Below are 22,123 nucleotides of genomic sequence, written 5' to 3'. Positions count from 1 at the left end.
ATATTTTTACTTCAGAATTGGATTGTCCTCGTACCTCAATTTGTGAACTATTGCTGTATTTGCCTGAAAATAGTGTGTTCAAACATCTTCTGTTCGAAATTTGAATCATGCGTCGAAACTTGATTCAAATTCCGAAACTACTTAAATGCTAATTTTAATGAAGATTTCTGCATAAAAGCTCATTTGCGTAACCATGTATAGTAGAGTTTTACTTTTTCTAGCACTTAACATGAAAACAACAAACAAAATTGATAAAACATCTACAAAAACTGAAAAATTCACGGTGCTTTTTTTACAGAACATTTTATCATTGCACAATGGTCCAGGATAGTGGAAATTAGCATTTAGAGCTCGTCAGTTATTCTCTAGACAAAAACGGTCTTCGACAAACTTGTTACATATAATAGAGCGCTCATTGTTTTAAAAAATTCGGTGACCAAAAATCTAACTTTCTTATCTTTATAGATAGAGGTAAACATAGTTCAACAATGTTGTAGTTCCAGTTATTTGAGACATCTTTGCACAACAAAGTTTTTTTTTCTATCTCTTGAAATAATCGATATAGCGCCTTTTTTTCTGAATTGCGTTAGGGTCACCATGAAAATAAACTGTCTAACTTTTATATTTCAAATTCTACATACAAACTCTCTTCGAAAGACTTTTAGAGCTTACTAATACAAACATTTTGCGATGCAGAACATGTCAATATCTCAACTTCGCTCAAAGTTATTGACATTTCTTTCCAAAAAATACACTTTCTGCAATTGTTTGTCACTTTATTGACTTCATTTGAAAAAGCATAGTTCACTCTACATGATCAAGCTTTTGAATATCACATACGTAAAATCCATTCTAGAATACTGTATCATCGTTTGGAACCCGTATATGGTCGTACATTAAGAACGCATTGAGTCAGTCCAGAAACAGTTTCTCTTATTTGCACTCCGTAAGTTGAACTGGACCTCGTTTCCACTTCCTTCATATGAAGCACGCTGCTTGCTCATAAACTTCCAAGCACTAAAGGAACGCCGTAAATTTGCAATGCTTTCTTTCGTTAATGATCTAATTTCGCAACGAGTACAATGAGCTGAATTACTAGAAAAATTAAATTTCTATGTACCTGGGCGTCAACTAAGAACACGCAATTTGTTTCTCACCGAAACATCCAGAACAAATTATGCAAACAACGCTCCTATCAATCGCATGATGCGTATATACAATCAGCACTGCGAATTAATTGACACAACAATATATAAAAAAAACAGCTAAAAAGAAACATGTACCGTAGGAATAATATTTAACTGAAGAAAACATTGTAACATTAATATATAAGTATGTAGTCTACATTTGTTTGACGAAAATGAATAAATAAAAAAAATATTGGTCTGGATAAGCTCTAAAAGTCATACAAAGACAGTTTTGATGTAGAATTTGAAATATAAAAGTTAGAGCAAAAAAAAACCCGCTATTTCATGGTCACCCTAATGCAACCTAGCGAAAAGCGCTGAGTCGATTATATTAAAAGATAGAAAAAAGCTTTGTTCTACAAAGTTGTTTAAAATAATTGTGGCTACAACATTGTCGAACTATGTTTATCTCTATCTATAAAGATAAAAAAGTTAAATTTTTGATTTCATCGAAATTTTTGGTCACCCTATTTTTGATAACATAAAAATTAGCGCTCTATCATATGTAACAACTTTGTCGAAGACAGTTTTTGTCTAAAGTATAAATATCGGCCACAAAGTTGTTTTTTAACTAAGTTGCACTAGGGTAACCATGAAAAAAAGGTTTTTTTACTCTAACTTTCATATTTAAAATTCTACATCAATATTGTCTTCGTACGACTTTTAGAGCTTATCGATTTCGATTTAAATTTACTCAAATACAAAAAAATAACATATCTTTGAAAATCACATATTATATAGAGTGAAATTTGTTCTTTCAAATTCCATCAACAAACATTTTACATGTTTGCCTCAGAAAAAAAGGCAATCAATTGAAGAGAGTGTAGTTTTTGGGAAGAAATATCAATAACATTGAGTAAGTTGAGATATTGAGACAAGTTCTGCACCGAAAAATGTTTGTATTAGTATGTTCTAAAAGACTTTCGAATACAGTTTGTTTGTAGAATTTGAAATATAAAAGTTATTGCAAAAACCAGTTTTTTCATGGTGACCTTAACGCAACTAAGAAAAAAGGCGCTATATCCGTTATATAAAGAGATAGACAAAACTTTTGTTCTACAAAAATGTCTCAGATAACTGGGGCTACAATATTGTCGAACTATGTTTACCTCTATCTATAAAGATAAGAAAGTTAGATTTTTTATTTCATCGACAATTTTGGTCACCCTATTTGTGATAACATGAAAATGAGCGCTCTATCATATGTAACAACTTTGTTGAAGACCGCTTTTGTCTAGAGAATAACTGTCGAGCTCTAAATGCTAATTTCCACTTAAGGGGGTATTCTAGTGTAGAGACACGAATTTCGGACGTTTTTTCGAACTCCGTAAAAATAAAACAAAGAATATTTTTACTATCCATTATATAATTATTCGTTTATCTATCTTTCAACAATAAAACAAAAATAGGACGGAAAAAAAATATTCATAATTAGAATAGTTACATGCTGGTGAAGTGAGGGTGTTCAAAAAAAAGTTGTGCCATGGCGTACACGATTCCAGTCCTTCTGGTTATCTGAAACAAAAAAATCGAACAGATTCTGAATCAGTAAAGATGTCGCTATGGCATGAACCTCGGACAAGTCAAAAACATGGGTTTTAACAAAATGGCGGCCGTTTGAAAACAAAAATGCTGTTTAAAACGTTTTTTTTTTGCGTTTACCGATTTTTTAAAAATAGTAAAATTAAAAAGTTATAATTTTTTATTGGTTCATGCGATAGAGAGATGTATGCAGATTATTTTCATATAAATTTGACATAAATCGGTTCAGTAGAACTTGAGATATCGTGTACGCCAGTTAGAAAAAAACTAGTTCCGAGAGAAACGCGTTTGAAGTTCATTGTGATGGCCGTAACAGGTTAGATACCACATCACTAAGATGGCTCTAACTAAGTAAATAATAGGATTTTCGATAAGTCCTTTCTAGAGTATATTCTTTAATGCCTAAACTACAGAAATATGGTAAAAAAAAAATTTCGATTTTTTCAGATTTCTAGACTAGAATACCCCCTTAAATGGACCATTGTGCATTGGTTTTGACCGTCACTTTTTTGCAAATGTTTAATATTATAAAGTATTATCTACTGTAAATGATGTCAAAATGAAGCCTCTACCCCAGAGAGTGTCTGTGTTTTCATTATTCAATTATTTATAACATGAAAGTTTTGTAAATTTACATTTAAAAAAGAAGTGTTCGGAATATGAGACCATATTCCTCGGCCATGCGTCTCGCTTTCGTTGTTTTTTCTACCCTTTTCTGATCGTAAATTCCCAGTCTTCCCCTTTTGAGGTTTTCAATTGCGATAGAGAAGCTTAGCGCTGGGGGATATAAAGTGGAAACATGCAATGTAACTGTACAAAGCAAATTCTACCGAGTAGAACTTTCAATTTGGAAGGATTCCCCGAAGTGGAAAGCAGAAGAAACGGATTTCTCCAAATCTCTGACACATTTCCGGTGAAAATACGCTTCTTGGGACAAAAACAATTGCATGCATTCTAGTCAGTCCGCGAAAACTCAAATACCAACAACTCCAACGTTTGTCGAAAGTTGCACAAGTAACGAAGCGCAATCACAGCCTCGAAGTGCCTGCTGCACAAATGATTTGTCGCGCTGTGTCAACATCTTTGTCGACTGTTCATGGTTCGCATCCACAAATCTCCCAATGGCACACGCAACGAAGCCACTTCAGTGCCACGTTTGGACCAGCTTCCGGTTCCATATGGGTACGGAACGGAGAAGAACAGTAAACACGGGGATTGCCAATTTGATGTCAAGTGCAAGTCGCTCGGTTAAAGCGAGGAAACTCCCGGAGTGTAAAGTTAAACAAACATCACCCACGCCGTCAAGGTGCTTTGTTTTTTCGCTCCTTGCTTTCTTTTATCCTTTTCTTCCATGAGATTATGATTCAATGTTTACCGAAATGACACACGGCTCTCGGTGGGTGGAAGTAAATAATTCCAAAAAATTCCATTTGCGCAAAGTTCACACATGCTTGATAATATTATGCACACTCTTACTTAATGATGAACGGAACACACGAGGAGATATTTGAATATTTTCTCTCCGAATTTCGTTATTTCGCACGCTTGCGGTACATCCTAAATTTGTTTCCTTTGATCCTTGAATATGAAATATTACATTGTGTTGCTTGGGAGTGGTGAATATTTGTCACCGTGAAGCTGTGTTCTTCACTCGATGAAGGCATCACATCTTGCCGCTCCGGCATACGTTGTATCTACAAGGCCCACGCACGTCTCCGTCATGTCGTCAATTGTACACCGATGGTTTTCATTGGCCTCGTGATGGGAGGGTTCGACGGGTTTTTTTTTCCACTTTGTATAATGGCAACGATGACGACAATGGTGATGATTATTTTTACGATGATGAGGAGAAAATGTGTTTTCATAAGTTGTGAGAAATTACAAGTCAAGATGTTTCAAATTTCACATGGTAATACATGATATCATTCTCACTTTACATACACTGCGTTTCACAACTATAGAACCACTCATTTTTTCTGAGTTTCCAGAGATATGTAAGAAGTCGGTTGAAATGAAGTATATGCATTGGGACATAATAATCATCTTCATTTATAAGATTGAACTTTATTGTTGAGTTCAGGCTCTAAACATCAAAAAACCTAAAATTCCAGTGTTTCATAACTAGACAACCACTGGGAGAAAAATCTCACAAAATTAACGTCAATTCCACATGCATTACAATATGTTTCTAATTCGTAGGTCATCTTTAGTCCTCAATCAGTTCAAATAACTAATTCGGGGTGGTTTCGACCACGATAGATACAATACGGTACCGCAACGGTACCGCCTTTCAGCCATCTTGGAATTTGTATGTAAACAATCTGCAATATTTTGCAATATTTTTTTTTGTTCTTTGTGTGTGGATTTGTTTTGGTGGCAATAAAGGCGCGTCCACATTATGCCGAATGATGCCGATCGGCCTGTGCCAGGCGGCATATTCGGTTCGTTATGTAATGTGAACGCCCCATCGGGTGCACGAAGCCGAAGCCCCATCGGATGCACGAAGCTGTCACGAACACACGAAGCACTAAGTCATCAACGCTAATTTACTTCGTTTTGTTTTGGTTCGACTTTCTCGAACCGGACCCACTTGTTTCGGGTTGGGTTCGGTTTGATTCGAGTCGGTTTTCGGCACGTCGGCAAGCCCGGGCGGTACGTCCACATTTAGTCGGCTTTACCGGGCGGCCAAGGCCGATCGGCGTAATGTGGACGCGTCTTAAGAGCATTGAAAAGTTGAAAGGTAAGTCTTTTACCGTTAAAGTTAGGTTTGTAATATACTGTATCTTATTATATTTTTCAGCTCAAGAGAATAAATCGACTCTCGGTGTCGGTTGGTGATGGAGATATTTGTCCTGCGTTTTGCAGCTAGAGACGTCGGTTAATCGTTCGATTAATTCAAATAATCGAATATCTGCATCAGTAATTTTATATCGAACAATGAAAAATCAAGGTATGAATACATCGAATAATTATCAAAGTAATCACGATTAATGAAAAAGGGAACCATTTTTTTCAGAAAACACAGTGCAAAATTTGTTTAACCGTCATGGTGTTTCGCCGAAATTCATCGAATATGCTAAATCATTTACGGTTGAAGCATGAAAATGATTCCTTGGTGGTGGAGGAGACTGGGAAGAAGAATTCAGGGTCTGCAGGAATAAAATGCGGACTAGAAGAAGGTGGACTCAGCTCCCGTTCTAAAATAGTAGTATTCAAATTCAGAGTATCAAGGAAAATATACTATACTAGTGGTCAATGATTCTATAAATATACTTCTTTTGAACTAGTAGCTATAGGGACCAAGCAGAATTTCAACAACATTCGAAGAACAGATAATTTTGAACAGCGAAAATTTCATGTTGGTGCAATAAAATTGCAGGTCGGACTCGATTATATACAGACTCGATCATATGTGGTTCGATTATATACAATTTTGGACTCGATTATATACAGTTTATAAAAAAAATATTTTTTCTATATTTTAAGTATGACTTGTTTTAAGAAGAAAGGTAACCTTTTAACGATAAGGTGAAATTTAAGTGGCTATTACATGTACAGTGGGGTAAAATCGTCATTTTTGAAGATTTTGCTTGAGTTTTCACCAGTTATATCGTTATATCGTTATTGCAGCCAAATTGAAAAAGTAGAAGTTGGGTGTCAAAGAATCAATTTTAGAGCGGTTAGAGAACTTTAATTTAATTGATAGAAATGATCTAGTTCAATAGAAATTTTCAGGATGAAATGAATAATAACACATTAAAAATTATTAACTTTCAAGTTATCCACTTCCAAAATTTTATAAAAATCCACTAATTTTGATGTTCCACTACTATATCCTGTACAAAATTTTCTACTATATCCACTAATATATCCTGTACAAAATTTTCTGATCTTTCAAATTAAAGCAACAGAATCGTCTTCCGTAGCATAGTTTTTAAAGTAGAGCCAGTTTGGGGCAACAAAGTCCGAAACAAAAAAAAAAGTTCTATAACTATTTCATTATTGAAATTCGAATATATGCGTAGAAGATTTCTTTTCATCAAATATGATCATCTATTACCCCCTGAGAGAATCTGGATAAATTTATTTTTTTCATGCGAGAAAGGTGTTTTCTGACTTTAAGGAGATGTATCAAAAATCAAAATCCTCTTTTATATTCAAAAAATGAAAGAAAAAAATGCAAAAAAAAACGATTAAAAACTTTTTTTCTGATTCGATTATATACAGGATTAGATTACATACAGTGAAAAGAAATCAGAAACTGTATATAATCGAGTCCTCTCTGTATTGTGCATCATTTTCATGGAGTATTTCAATCTTTTTTCAATCGTCCTCAAAAAATCATGAAATGTTAAATGTATCAATATACTGAAATACATTTTTTTTTCAAAAATCATTATGTTGCACCATGTTTATTTCCAAATTATATTTAATGTATTTTTGAAAATTATGACATCATATTTTTTATCATAAATGTCTGTTCGTTTTGATTACAAGAAATAAATATTCGCTCGATTAATCGCATACTGAAAAACAATTATTCGAATGAATCGAATATATAAAAATGATCCCACGATTAATCGACAATCGAATAAACGAAAAATTTAGACATCTCTATTTGTCAAATCTTTTCCCACAATCCTCTGTAGGGGAAGTGGGGGCATAGTGGTCACCCTAAGGAATATGCCCATTTCCAGCGCCCACATACCAATTTGATTCCCGTTTCTCGAAGAATATTACAGTTCAACTCATTGTTCTTGAAGATAGCAAACGGCTTTTACTATAAACATTCAAAATAGTACATTTTTCATCATTAGAAAAAAAGGTGAAAAATCGAACTTTTTTTTTGCTTGGATGTAAAGTGGTCACCCGCACTTATCAAGCTAAGGCTGATGTCACATTAGGCGGATTCGCCGCCGCGGATATCGCAACGGTTTTATTTCTCGATATGAATTCGCTATCAAAACCGCCCCGCTCTGTGTGACATGGCTCATTCACAATACACTGTAGTTCCGCCGCTACGGTTTTACTCGCGTAATCCGCGGCGGCGAATCCGCTTAATGTGACATCAGCCTAAATGGGATAGATTTATGCGTTTTTTTTTTCGTCAAAATTTACTCAAATCATATTTGATATAGCAGGTACATGTATGAAATAAGCTTGGCCTATTCATCTAGAGTCTCAATTTAGATGTTCTCTTGCATACAAAAACGTAGTAAGAAACATATAACGTTCCGCATAATGAGGCTTGGTTTAGTTGGAGTGGCATATTTTTCCAGAGTCAAAGCCACAAAATGATCTTCTTCAAGAGCAGAATGTGATGAGGTATATCAGCTTTAGTAACCAGAACATTGTAAGTTGTTATTCACATATGACCACTTTGCCCCCAAACATGAAAATAATGTCTATGGTAATTAATCGCTGAGATTAAATACAATATCTGTTCACCTCTCCTAGAATATGTGAACAGTCGTCAAAACTGATGATTTGTCCAGCATGTCAGATTGTATAAACTGAATTTCACGAGAAATTCCTTGGATACCATGCACACAGAACTACGGCCGAATGGCTATCGAGAGAGTAATTTCTATTTTTGTTTGTATTTTGACATTTGACAGCTCTACTAAAGTACAGGGTGACTCAAAAGTCATTAAATTCTTCAAACATAAGGTGACTATCAATACGACATCTACAGTCAATAGATATACTACCAAACAAACAGGTGACCATTTTGCCCCCACTACCCCAATATTTATACCGTTTCCTCTCGCGCACTTATTGACGACACGGTCACACCTTTATTTCACACATCTTGGTTTCAACCAAGCTGCGCCATGTTGTAGTGTGTATCTCGTTCTACGCAGATGATACTGCTCGTTTAAGCTCTTCAAATTACTCATACTGCTTGTAAGCTGCATCTACTATTCGTACGATCACTCCTCATATGTTCTTGAACAGGTAAATAAGCCAGTTCAGAATCTAAACCCCCTATTTATTAACACGTTGAACCCCACGTCGGTCTCTGGGGACTGACACAGAATTTTGCGTCTTTTTCGCGTTAGTCACATCGGACCGACAGCTTGTTTTCCAGATCAAACCCCTATAAAGCCCCTATCAAGAACTTATGAGAAGTGATCGTACGAATAGTAGATGCAGCTTACCAGCAGTATGAGTGATTTAAGAGCTTAAACGAGCAGTATCCTCTGCATAGAACTAGATACACACTACAAGATGGCGCAGCTTGGTCGAAACTACCCCGAATGGATTATTTGAACTGATTGAGAACTAAGGATGGCCTCTGAATTAGAAACATATTATGATTCATGTGAAATTGACGTTAATTTTGTAAAGGAGTAAGAGTTTTTCCATCTGGTTCTATAGTTATGAAACACTGGAATTTTTGTTTTCCGAATGTTTTGCGCCTGGACACAACAGTAACGTTCAAATGGCCAGTCTTATAAATGAAGATAGTTATTATGTCCTACACTATATATTTCAATTCAACCGATTCCTTACATATCTCTGGGAATTCAGAAAAAAGAGTGGTTTTTAATTTGTGAAACGCAGAAGCAGCAATCATTCGAATCTAAGGTCTTATATTCATCAATTTCTAATTTTTCTCTCAAATTTCTCAACAGAACAGCTGTGGATCCACATCGAACCAGTAAATTGAAACTAATGTGAAAACTAAATTATTCCATAAAGTTAGGATTAAATTTTGTGTTCCTATTACGGTAATCAATGCAATCAATTATTACCTAGAAAGCGGCCTGTACTAATTTGTTCCCTCACACATTTTCGGCAATGAGCAAGGAAGGAGGCTTATCTTTCATCTTTAACAAACCAAAATATCTCCAAAAGATCAGTAAAAGAAATTCTGCGTGGGAAAGTTTTCCCTCCTCTCTGTTTGCTCATTCTACCGACGATTCACGCCAACTGCCTGCCAATCGAACAGCAACATTCCGGAAAAGTTCCACCGTATTTCCGACGACGTAAAGCTGGAACAAAGAAACATAACTTCATGCGCTATTTTATCCGCCGGGTCGTTCTCTGATCCACTTCCATGAAGATTCAATGTTTGCATATGAGCCTTCTCGTTTGATTGATATATTTGGGTTTGGGGATGAGTCGGGCTGATTAAATGCTAGGGCGCCGGAGGGAAATCACACTTTATTTGTTTTCGGAAAGTCAGATGACTTTTCTTGGACAGTCGTCTGTGTGCTCACGGCTATTTTTTTGTCCGTGATGGAGGATTATGTTCGTGCGATTACTTTATATTAACTCGTTTATATTACGACGTTTGTCAGTTTAGATGGCCGATGAACGGAGGCATGAATGTTTGTTAGCGGCTTGCTGTCATTTGTAAACAAACAATGCTTCAGCTTATATTCTAGTGTATTGGTATTGGTGACCACCATACACTGCATGTTTTTCATATGTGTGTGTGTAAGCGCTGATCGTAAACCAAAGGTTTTGTATTTTTCAAGTGTCAAGTTTCTATAAGACCAGTTAAATTTTTTCGTTGTTTTTGTTGTTTTGATCAATAAATCTGGAAAATGCCGAAGGGAAAGGTGCTCACAGAGAGAAAAGAAAGACAAATCGATGCATTTCACCAAGAAAATGTTGGTATCAGAGAAATTTCTCGTCGGATTGGACAAACCCATCAAGTAGTGTTCAATTATTTGACGAATCCTCAAGGATACGGTAAGAAGGAAATAGCTCCACGTAAATCGAAGCTCTGTGACCTGAGTAAGCGGGAAATAGCTTTGAATACCTCAAAATCGCTTATGCAAACAAAGCAAAATTTCAATTTAAATGTTACTCGGGTGACAATTCGTCAAGTTTTGGTAAAAAATCCTCACAAAAAGAGGGTTTAAAAGGTTAAAGCTCCTCATCTTACACCATCTCACATCGGAAGACGTCTGAGTTTTGCCAAAGCTCACATGAACCGACAGTGGGACATGTTATGTTGTGACAAAGAATGTTTCCAAAAGAATACATTTTGCTTATACCATAATGAAAAGATCTTCAATGTATAGGTTATCTTCACTGACGAAAAAAAAGTTCAATTAGGATGGTCCTGATGGTTTCAATGGGTACTGGCGTGATTTACGGAAGAAGGAACAGTATTTTTCAACCAGGAATTTTGGTGGAGGCTCGTGCATGGTTTGGACGGGATTCTGTACAACCGAAAAGCTCAAGATAGCTTTCACATCATTCAAGGAATACATATATGTTTTGGAATCCTCTCTCCTACCGTTTTTGAGTGGATATCGTCACAAAAAATACACATATCATATCATATTCATATCAGCAAGGTAAATAAGCAATGGACTAAGGATACGGAAACTTAATAAAAACAGCACAGCAAGCACTTCGATCGTCAAAAAATGTGGAAAGATCGTGGTTTTAAAGTTATTCCCGCTAATTAAACAAACTTTTCGTGTATTGTGCAGTGAAGTTCTGTTCGCCTACAGAAGAGGAACAATTTGATGTAACGAAACTGTAAATTTGATAACAATAAATTTAATTAATTGCATTTTAGTTTTTGCATGTTATGTGGGGTGATATGGACACGTTTTTGTGGGGTGAATTGGTCCTACAGATTTGAGGCTTTTGTTTGGTCTAATTGATTCCAGATGTCGCTGAATTACAAAAAGAGGATGGGCAGACAACGTTGGAAGAAGGAGGAGCTTGAAAGAACAACGCAGGCCATCGAGAACGGATTTTCTTTGACCAAGCATCAAAAGTGTTTGAAAATGCTCGACCAACAGTGAAAAGATTTATGCATAATTGAAGATGGTCTCAATCCAACTTTTCTGGTCTGGAATCTGGCCAAGACACCTGATATCGATCCCAAAACATTGTTACTGATTGTAACATTATCCCAAAATACTTTACATAAACATAAGTATGTTTCTTTCGATGAAACACACACTGGTCCAAATCACCCCGCATCAAATTTTAATGTCCAAAAATCATCTCTTTTATTTTATGATATATTTGGTAGTTTAAAGCTTGATATAATGATTAAACATTATTTATTGAGAGAAAACAAGTGTAGCTCAGTATACAATGTGACATTTTTTATTTAGACCGTATTGGTTTGGAAATATAAGGCGATTTGCTTAGGTGGTCCAAATTCCCCCTTTTTCCCCTATATGTTATATTAGTGAAATTCCAATATTGATTAATTGAAATTAATTATTATTTCAATCAAGCGAGGCAAGTGTCATTAGCGCAACCACCCGAGGGGCTGTCGCTATTCCACGAGGATCGATCATCATGCAGCGCCATTGCGTTTTCAAACATTCCAGCCATACCGGTTACGGGGTTTTCCCATTATCAGGCGCTGCACAATTTCCGCTGCGGTCGGCTCGGACGTGACGTTGATTGGCACTTTTCATTCGTTTGCTCTCTGCGCGCTTCAGTTTCAATCATCATGGGTCGGAACCGGAACAAGCAAAACGAGGGCCGACCACGTGCTCACCGACACATGCACTTGCGGTTTCGATTTTGTTTTCTCGCTGTCATCCCTTGGGATATGTCCGGTCCCGCCTGAAGCCACACATTTAAGCACGTGGTTTATCGCAGTTTAATTTTTCATCCGACAGGTGTCCTGGACTGAGCATGTGTCAATTCCAACGGATGTTTCGAAGTCTTTCAGGTGTTTTTTTATGATTATGAATGGAGTAAAAATGCAAACAATAATTCTAGCTCCGCCTTATGAGGTCTCGAAATGTGTTACGAAATGAATTACTACTCTTTAATAAGAGACTGTAACTGCTCATGTGGTTGACAAAATGAGTTCAATAATTACAGGCAGGACACCAGTTACGTTAAGTCGCAGGACGATAAGGGCCATCAGTTCCGCTTTTAAACCATACTGATAGTGATGGAAACGTCATGTGATTATGGGTATTTTGAAACGATCGATAACACTAGAACTACCGACAGTTTTCATATACCTTTTACTACCAAACCGTTCATTTTGACCAGTGTTATATTTAGTTGTTAGAATATAAAAGTTTCGAAGGAAATAAACTATATTTAGAAAAAGTCTTAACATTATTAGAAAATACTAGCTGATCCGAACATATTGGGGTACAAATAGAAAATCGAAAATCGAGCACATCGTGAAAATTGTCCAATTTCAAACGCTTATTGCTCAGTCATTTCATGATGGATTGATTAAATTTTTGCGTCAATCGATTTCGGCACTCCATAACAATTTTTTATATTGAAGAAAATAATATATGTCATAAAACTAACTATCGAACAATTGAACAATCTCAACCCCTATCCTAACGGAAATACCCACTTCTGATTGGTCGAAATTGACGAGCAAGCTGCCTGGGGGAATTCGGCATTGCAAATACACTCGACAAAAGAATTAGAGTGCGCGAAGTCGGATATTTTAAGTGATTTTTGACATGCTGTATATTCGTAAAGAATCAACACATATCGATGGGAGGCGCATAATTTCGAAGGTACAACTTTCAGGTATTAGCATATTTTTCGTACATATTTTTATCTTGGTATGTGTTGGTGTAGTGGGCAACAATAACGGGAAGAAATTTAAAATTGATTTTTCTTTGTTTTTTCAAGAATATTCTGAACTAACCCATTTTTTTGCCAACCAACTCAACAGCAAATCCAATTAACTTTATCCATCAGCTTTTATTTGGTTCCAAGAACGTTCCTGTAGGACCTTCCCAAACAGAGATATTTCAGTTTGAATGAAAAATTACCCTTTCGACTTTGATGATGAATAATTCAATAAACAACTATCGCACCGCAAATCGAAACGCTGTTTTAAAAATTCCAATAAATTCTGCATAAGGATAATTTATTACAATAACGAAAAAAATTATTTAAATTTTTTGCATCGAATTCGAAAAAGTGCCAAAAACTGAATTTTTATAGTGTTTTACAAAATTCATTGTGGTTCTGCAAATATCGCAGTTAGCTCTAATCGATTTGCAATTAAATGCTCCTTTAATTTACACCCAACTTTGAAAAATCGGCTAGAAAAAACGGCTTAACGTATCAATATGAAACGTTCACGGATATTTAGGGAATACATTAGGCTAAAAATTTGCCTGAAAACATTATAACTAACAGCGATATTTGCAGAACTACAATGGATTTTGTAAAACACTATAAAAATCCTGTTTTTGGCAATTTTTGAAATCGATGCAAAAAATTATTTTTTTTTTCGTCGAAGTAATAAATCATCCTTGTGCAGAATTTATTGGAGTTTTCAAAACTGCCTTTCGATTTGCGGTGCGATGGTTGTTTATTGAATTATTCATCATCAAAGACGAAGGGGTAGTTTTTCATTCAAACTGAAATATCTTTGTGCGGGAAGCTCCTACAGGAACATTCTTGGAATCAAATAAAAGCTGATGGATAAAGTTAATTGGATTTGCTGTTGAGTTGGTTGGCAAAAAAAATGGGTTAGTTCAGAATATTCTTGAAAAAATAAAGTAAAAATGATTTTTCATTTCTTCCCGATATTGTTGCCCACTAGACCTACACACAAGAAGATCAAAATATGTACGTGAAATATTCTAATACCTGATAGCTGTAGCTTCAAAATGGTGTACATCCCATCGATATGCGTTGATTTTTCACGAAGATACAGCATGCCAAAAATCACTCGAAATTTCCGACTTCGCATTCTGTTCCTCTATTTTTTTTGTCGAGTGTATATAAAAGTAGAGGGAGCTTTTGCTCCCACCGAATTGTGTTCCCTAACAGAGACATCTAAACTAAGCTGCCTGGGGGTAAACGGCATCGCAAATACATGAAAGTAGGGGGAACTTTTGTTCCTACCGAAATGTGTTCCCTAACAGAGACATCAAAACCAAGCTGCCTGGGGGAAATCGACATTGCAATTAAATGAAAGTAGGGGGAGTTTTTGTTCCTACCGAAATGTGTTTCTTAACAGAAACATCAAAACCAAGATGCCCGAAGGAAATCGACATTGCAAATATAATATATGAAAGAGTGGGGAGCTTTTTCTCCCACCGAAAAGTGTTGCCTAAGAATGAAAAGGTCATGACATCAAAACCAAGGTGCCCGGGTGAACTCGGCATTGCAAATATTTGCAAGTCGAGGGCATTTTTATTTTGCAAGTAAGGTGAGTGATACGATTGATTCAATCAGATAAAATTTAAATTTGGAACTGTTGGTTGCTCCGTGAAATTTCATATCAATGACCGATCGTGTATTGTAAAAAATTTAGCACAAGTGTAAGTGTAAAATTGTATATGGTAGCAGTTGTGTTAAGAATTCAAATTCAATTTATTTCAATTTTCATAAATAAAAACCAAGGTGTGTTCCCGCTCGAGAACGGGTCGTTTGGTTTAAGCTGTCCGTTTTGTTGTTTTCATTTCCACCCAAAAAAAGTTTATACGGCGAGAAAAATTGGAAAAGTGAAGAAATATTAGAAAAAGTGATTGCTCTGCTTATTGTTTTAGGTGTTGTTAGTCGAGTTAAAATTCGCATTGGGCTGAATAAACACTCAAAAAGTAAAAATTATAAAAGAAAATTACCTTCTCCATTTCAAATATGTTTTCTCTATATTAAAGTAACATGTTTTTACTGATGAGAAAAATTGATAATTGTGTTCGGTATTGGTAATGATCTTATATTACATTCCACAATGGTCCAGGAGTTGTATTTAAGTGGAAATTAGCATTTAGAGCTAGACAGCTATTCTCTACACAAAAACTGTCTTCGACAAAGTTGTTACATACGTTAGAGGGCTCATTTTTATGTTATCAAAAATAGGGTGACCAAAATTGTCGATGAAATAAAGAATCTAACTTTCTTATCTTTATAGGTAAATATAGTTCGGCAATATTGTAGTCCCAGTTATTTGAGACATCTTTGCAGAACAAAGTTTTTTTTCTATCTCTTGAAATAATAAATATAGCGTTTTTTTCTAAGTTAAGTTAGGGTCGCTATGAAAAAAACTGTTTTTTTTTGCTATAACTTTTAGATTTCAAATTCTACATACAAACTGTCCTCGAAATACTTTTGTTATTTATTAATACAATATTATGCGATGCAGAGCTTGTCAATATCCCAACTTCACTCAAAGTTATTGATATTTCTTCCCAAAAAATACGCTCTCTTTAATTGTTTGTCATTCTTTCAGGGGCAAGTATAAAAAGTTTGTTGACGGAATTCGAAAGAACATATTTCACTCTATATAATTTGCGATTTTCAAAACTGTTATATTTTGTATTTGAGTAAATTAAAATTCAAAACAATAGTTTTTGAGTAAAAAAAACATCAATAACTTTAAGTAGGATTAAGATATTGACAAGTTCTACATTGTAAAATGTTGGAATTTATAAGCTCTAAAAGTGATACGAAGACAGTTTTGATGTAGAATTTGAAATATAAAAGTGAAAGCAAAAAAAACCGTTTTTTCATGCTCACCCTAAGCACAAAGACGGTACAGTATCTAAACTTCAGATTATAATAATAAAGAATACACTAACAAGGTTTTCTTCTGTCTGCTGAAAATATATTATAAATATATAAATATATAATTCGCTTAAATTATTTAATGCGCATTATGGTTTTCATTCAGTTAAAAAATCAAATCGCTCAGGACTTGTGTTTTACTTTTTCAAATCACAGTTTCAATCCAGCTATCGAGCAGAAAGCAGTTTTTCCTACTGCTGATATCACACACATACATTTTTCTCAATTCAAAAGAAGAATGGAGAATATTGCAAAAAAGCGGTGCAATTTCGTTTGGTGGAAGCACCGAGTCGATTTACATTCTTTACAATCATTACATTACAAGTGTTTCTGTATTTTTGCATCACACGCATACATTGTTGTTGATTTTATGCGTTTACAGCGGTAGAGTGGAGTGTTTTCTAAGCGGGTTGATGGTGTCATTATTCTGCTTTAGATCCACAGTAGGAAGCGAAAGGATCGCTAAGACTGGAATAGATCTCTGATCTTGTTGTGATACATGCGCTCATTGGATCTGAGAAAGTCTCGTATTCGCATCACTTAGGACAATGGCGACCAGTTGACGAGTGATCTTCGCCGCAGTGAATGCAACTGGTAGTTGTGTTTTCTTTAAAACATTCATTTGTGTGATGGTTGCCTCCACATGAATTGCAACTCCTGTTTACAAAAACAGTGCATTTTGGTTCAGTGGAAGTACCGCGTCGATTTTGATGCCGTCTGATAAATAGAGTTTATGCATTTATGAATCACGTGAACACATTGTAGTTTTGTACATTGTACATGCGAAACAAATTGCGACATATTTTGTGTATTGTTCTCAAATGGAACAATTCTGCTGCTTCTACAAAACCAAGCAAACTATCGGTCTTTTCAAGGGCTTCTTTCCACTGAAAACGAATTTCATGCCAACTCGACTGGTCGTTGGCAGCACCATCTCAGATAGTAGTGAAACGTTGTGGGTGTAAAAACATGGGTCATTTAAGCAACTTTGCTAGAAACTTACTTGAAATATTCGAAGAATAATTAGACTACTTTTTGGAAAAAGTAGTCTAATTAATTAAAGTTTTTTTTTTCTTAAATTTTTACAAAAATTCATAACTTCAAAACTATGATCCCTACAAAATTCTTGTCAAACGACGAAATTTAGAAAATTGCTTAAATTTCCACAAAAAAATATTTAAAAAAAAATTTAAGGGCTATTTATATATATTTTTCCAGAATTTTAAAAGCATATGTTTTCGAGAAAAATAAATTTTAATTTTCAAAATATTTTTTCAATGATTTTTTTTCCAAAACATTCTTTGATAATTTTTGATGAAAACCTAAGTAATTTCCTACATTTCATTCTCTGACCAACTTTTTGTAGATCTTAAAGTTTTTAAATTAGGATTTTTCGAAAAAAAAAGTTGAAAAAAAGCTACAAACAATATTTGGTGTTTTTTGTGAAAATTTAAATAATTTCCTACATTTCATCCTTTGACAAGAATTTTGTGATATCACAGTTTTTAAGTTATAAATTTTTGTAAAAAATTAAGAAAAAATTGGCTTTTTCCAAAAAGTAGTCAAATTCTTTTCGTATATTTCAAGTGTGCAAAGTTGCTTAAATGACCCATGTCTTCACACCCACAACGTTTCACTACTACCAGGGGTGGTACTGCCAACTCCTATGACGAGTTAGAATGGAATTCGTCTGAAGTAACTCTTGTAAAAAATCGATACATTCTTAAGTAATATCCGAATTAATAAAAAGTGAATTGATCTTTCTTATTTTTGCCAGGAGAAGGCTTATGTGAATTCACGGATGTGTTACAGTGAATTTTCGTGAATTCTTGTATTGTTTCCAGGTTAAAAGTGGCGTCAAAGTACGGCACATTTCAAGCCGGATATGAAGAGAGTATTTCTGAAGGGGAAATTTTATTGTACTAATGAGTTGATTTTGAAATATTTGTAATGTCTGTTCTCACCGACAATAAATAATGTAATGTAAATCATGTTGATGTGCTTATAGACACACAGACTTCAGCAGTGTCTGTAAGGAGCAAGAAGAATAGATACTTTTATCAAACAAACATCAAACATTTCATTATGTTATCTTGTTATCTTGTTATCTTGTTATCTTGTTATCTTGTTATCTTGTTATCTTGTTATCTTGTTATCTTGTTATCTTGTTATCTTGTTATCTTGTTATCTTGTTATCTTGTTATCTTGTTATCTTGTTATCTTGTTATCTTGTTATCTTGTTATCTTGTTATCTTGTTATCTTGTTATCTTGTTATCTTGTTATCTTGTTATCTTGTTATCTTGTTATCTTGTTATCTTGTTATCTTGTTATCTTGTTATCTTGTTATCTTGTTATCTTGTTATCTTGTTATCTTGTTATCTTGTTATCTTGTTATCTTGTTATCTTGTTATCTTGTTATCTTGTTATCTTGTTATCTTGTTATCTTGTTATCTTGTTATCCTGTTATCTTGCAAGTTCAGTACATAATATTTTTTCAAAAGTTCATTTGAACACCTTTTATTTGCTGATCGGAAATTGGTTCAGTGCTTCAATAATAAAGAAATTTCGAAAAAAAAATCGGAAAAGTCGACAGAACACGGAATTTTCAGATTGATGATGATTGATGAGACTGGAATAAAATCGAGGAGCACGTCGGATTTTCATTATCCACAGTTAGTGGTTTCATCATATGCCCCACGATTTTATTTTAGTCTCACAATGCTCTAGATTGATGAAGGAATGGGTGTGATAGCTGCTAACTGCTACTTGCCTAATTATTTTTAAGCTTTTAATACATTATGTGTACAATTGTTATGTTTAATCATAATGAATCCGTTTAACTTAAAAAAGTTTTTTGACGAAGAACTACGTCGTTCAGGAAGGGTGCCAAATCAGAAAACAGGTCACGTTTTTATGAAATAAAGTTAATGTTAATAACTATTTTCACTGTGAACGAATTCTCATGTCATGTCTCATGTCAATCGAATCGGAAATTCTCCAAGATTTGTTTTATAAGCTATGTACTACAATGCGCTAATCTCTAAACGGTTTAAATTCATGAAAACTGGAAGAATTTCCTTTTTCCCATACATTTGTTCTGCCGATTTGTGAGCTAACCCTACGAATACTTACAACATTTCTTAATAGATCGGAAATATGTTTGCATCAATTGATAGGAAATATTTCTACTCGTCCATCACAATTAATAAAATGCTATTTTTCATGAGATGAACAATTGAATAACTGTAAAATGTCAAGCGTTATCTAAACGCCCTAACTTCCAACTTTTGATTGGACCGATTTACGGTTTCCGCAACACAGACTTGTGCCTGTGGAAATCCGCTTTGCAAATATACATGCAAGTTGGGGGTATTTTTGTTCCCACCGAACTGTGTTTCCCTAACACGGACTTCAAAATCAATGTACCTGGGGGAATCCGCTTTTTCCAATACATGCAAGTCGGGGGTATTTTTTGGTGTTGAGTACTTTTTTACTCGCTTGACGTTGTGCAGACCGGAATATGTTTCCCTAAAACGTACTTTTTAAACTTAGAAGCTTGGGTATGCTTCCAAATCCCAGTAGGAAAACCTTATTGTTGCATGTTGCGGGGTTCTATTCCACTTCAAGCGGAACATAGGAGCAGAAGTGTTTATAGCTAGTGATCGATATCTAAGTGGGAATGAGAAATTCTGCTGCGGGATGGCAGCGCCGTTCAATCGTAAATGTAACATATTAACATATTATATATCTAATATGTAAATCTACAGTCTGGTAGCAATATCCATATTATTCTCTATCAGTTAACCAGGTCAAGCTTACCAGTTTGAAATTGTTCGAATTTCAGATCAAAATATTTACTACTGAAGTAGTAACAATAGTAAAAACTAAAAAGTTATTTCAAAAATTTTGATGCATTCTTAAATAATAAATAGTGGGTTACATTATATAATTGCGTAGTTCTACGTATAAAATGCGGTCGAATCCTCGATACAACCCCTTATATTTTTCTTACTTTATTTTTGGAACTAAACAATTAATCGAACTGTTGAAGAAATTTTGAGGATCCCTCGGTGATCCAACATATTTGAAATGAGAAAAGATGTTGAATTATTATCGGTTAAAAAGGCAACGGAAAGTTGCAGCAAGAATAGATGAAAAATGCTTACAAAAATACACTCGCATTTAAAAAAAATATTAAATCATCCATCACGAAAAATTTTAGTCAATTTAGTTTATACACACATTCATTTATCGTCCTGACTTCTATACACAAACTTTCAACCACGAAACATACGAAGCAACACTTGAGCACTGCACCCTATGAAACACACAGTTGAAATTAAAGTTACATAAGAACTTTCGTTGTCCGCCTGCAGGTGTACTCTTCGTTTTGTCTCAATCTCGGTTTTCCGGATGGAAAACCTTTGCAATGCAAAACATACGGTAGGTTTTTAATACATCTAGGAAACCAATCCACTCACGTCTGGTTATCGTTTACTTAGACCATTTTCATCATCTGTTCCATTTTACGGTTCGGCACACGAGAGTGGACAATATGCCCAGTTAATAAAAGTGAATTGTTATTGCATGTCACAAAAAACTTATCACAACGATGGACATAGCGAAATATTTCACTGTACAAATATTTCCCGACCCATCGTTTTGCATTTTATAGCACTTTGTGACGGATTTTTCGCTTCCAGGAGAACGAAATAAGGTGGCGATTGTTGACGGTTTTCATGTCTTGATTTATAGCCTATCAATAAATAGCAGATATCTTTCAAAATCGTAATACGAGACAGTAAAGCAAAAGTTTTCCCGTTTGCAGCCTTGGATGCGAATTATGGAAATGTTGAGATCGTTGTCAAATATTCTATTCTTTTTTTGTTATTCTTGTTCTCTCAAATTGATTGCGTCTGATGAATATTCGCAAACAATGAGATTTACGTACACTCATATTATAATCTAGAAGGATTTCGAAATAGCGTTGCTAACGACAGAATTTTCGTGTAAATTGGATTACAAGCCACTTACTTCCAATTTATGTAGTCTTGCTCCCCTTTGGCGCCAATGAAATGAATATCTCGGAAATCCATTCCTTCCGGCTTCCGCTGGCCGTTCCTCCTAGTTGTTATGTCGTTTTGTTAGCCCCCGCTGTGTGGTATTCCATGCGCCAAACCACAGCTCCTGGTTGTGGCTGTCGTTATCACTTTTCTTTTGCCGGAACTCCATCACGGAACCCAGCAGACAAACGTGTACGCACACAATCACACTCGACCGGGAAAGCACCCTCATTCACGTATCCGAGGCCAAAACGATTTGGAGCACTGGCGTCGCTAACGATGTTCCACTTCACCCCCATAATTTCATAAGTTCCCACCACCTCACCATGTAAGTGGCCGCGGCAGAGGCTATGCAACCCACTCAAAAAATTGCTCTTTCCATAGAGCAACACTTCTGAGAAGAGTTATATATTTAGTTGTTCCCTGCATCGAGATAACACTCATTCAACATTTTCGAATCGCAACTCTATGGCCACAGGAAATCCTGAAATGCGATGGTTGCAAACACACTGTCGTAAGGACGCGACGAGACTTGATTGCTGCTGTTGCTCCTGGAAAGTGAATCCGCAACGCTCGGAGGATCAGGGTGAACTGACGCGCCGTTGTCAGGATGCTGTGGCGGATTGTTGCTCCTGGAAAGTGTATATATGTGTTAGATTGGCATTCTGGCTCGCAAACGGATGTTGTTGGAGACATAGAGAGGGAAATAGAACAGAATAACGGCGCTCTTTGCTGAGGAACTTTAATCTGTGGTAGAATTCACTCAATGGGTGGTGAAATTTTTTCGAGAGGTTCACTATGTTGGAAACACCGTTTCAAGTTCATCT

The 22,123-nt window shown here is 35.3% G+C and overlaps 1 protein-coding gene across 2 annotated transcripts in view; it reads right to left on the bottom strand.

Annotated features, from left to right (window-relative positions):
- Positions 1-21,884, bottom strand: part of LOC129774924 (uncharacterized) — a 67,922-nt gene extending 46,038 nt beyond the window's left edge. For both annotated transcript variants that reach the window (XM_055779001.1, XM_055779000.1), the window contains exon 1: positions 21,268-21,884. In XM_055779001.1, the coding sequence (XP_055634976.1) occupies positions 21,268-21,329 (62 nt within the window). In that variant the 5' untranslated portion in view covers positions 21,330-21,884. The remainder of the gene's footprint in view (positions 1-21,267) is intronic.
- Between the last annotated feature and the right edge of the window lie 239 nt (positions 21,885-22,123).

The sequence above is a fragment of the Toxorhynchites rutilus genome, chromosome 3 (genome assembly GCF_029784135.1).
Source record: "Toxorhynchites rutilus septentrionalis strain SRP chromosome 3, ASM2978413v1, whole genome shotgun sequence".
Taxonomy (NCBI): domain Eukaryota; kingdom Metazoa; phylum Arthropoda; class Insecta; order Diptera; family Culicidae; genus Toxorhynchites; species Toxorhynchites rutilus.
This window is presented reverse-complemented; position numbering and strand designations above follow the sequence as displayed.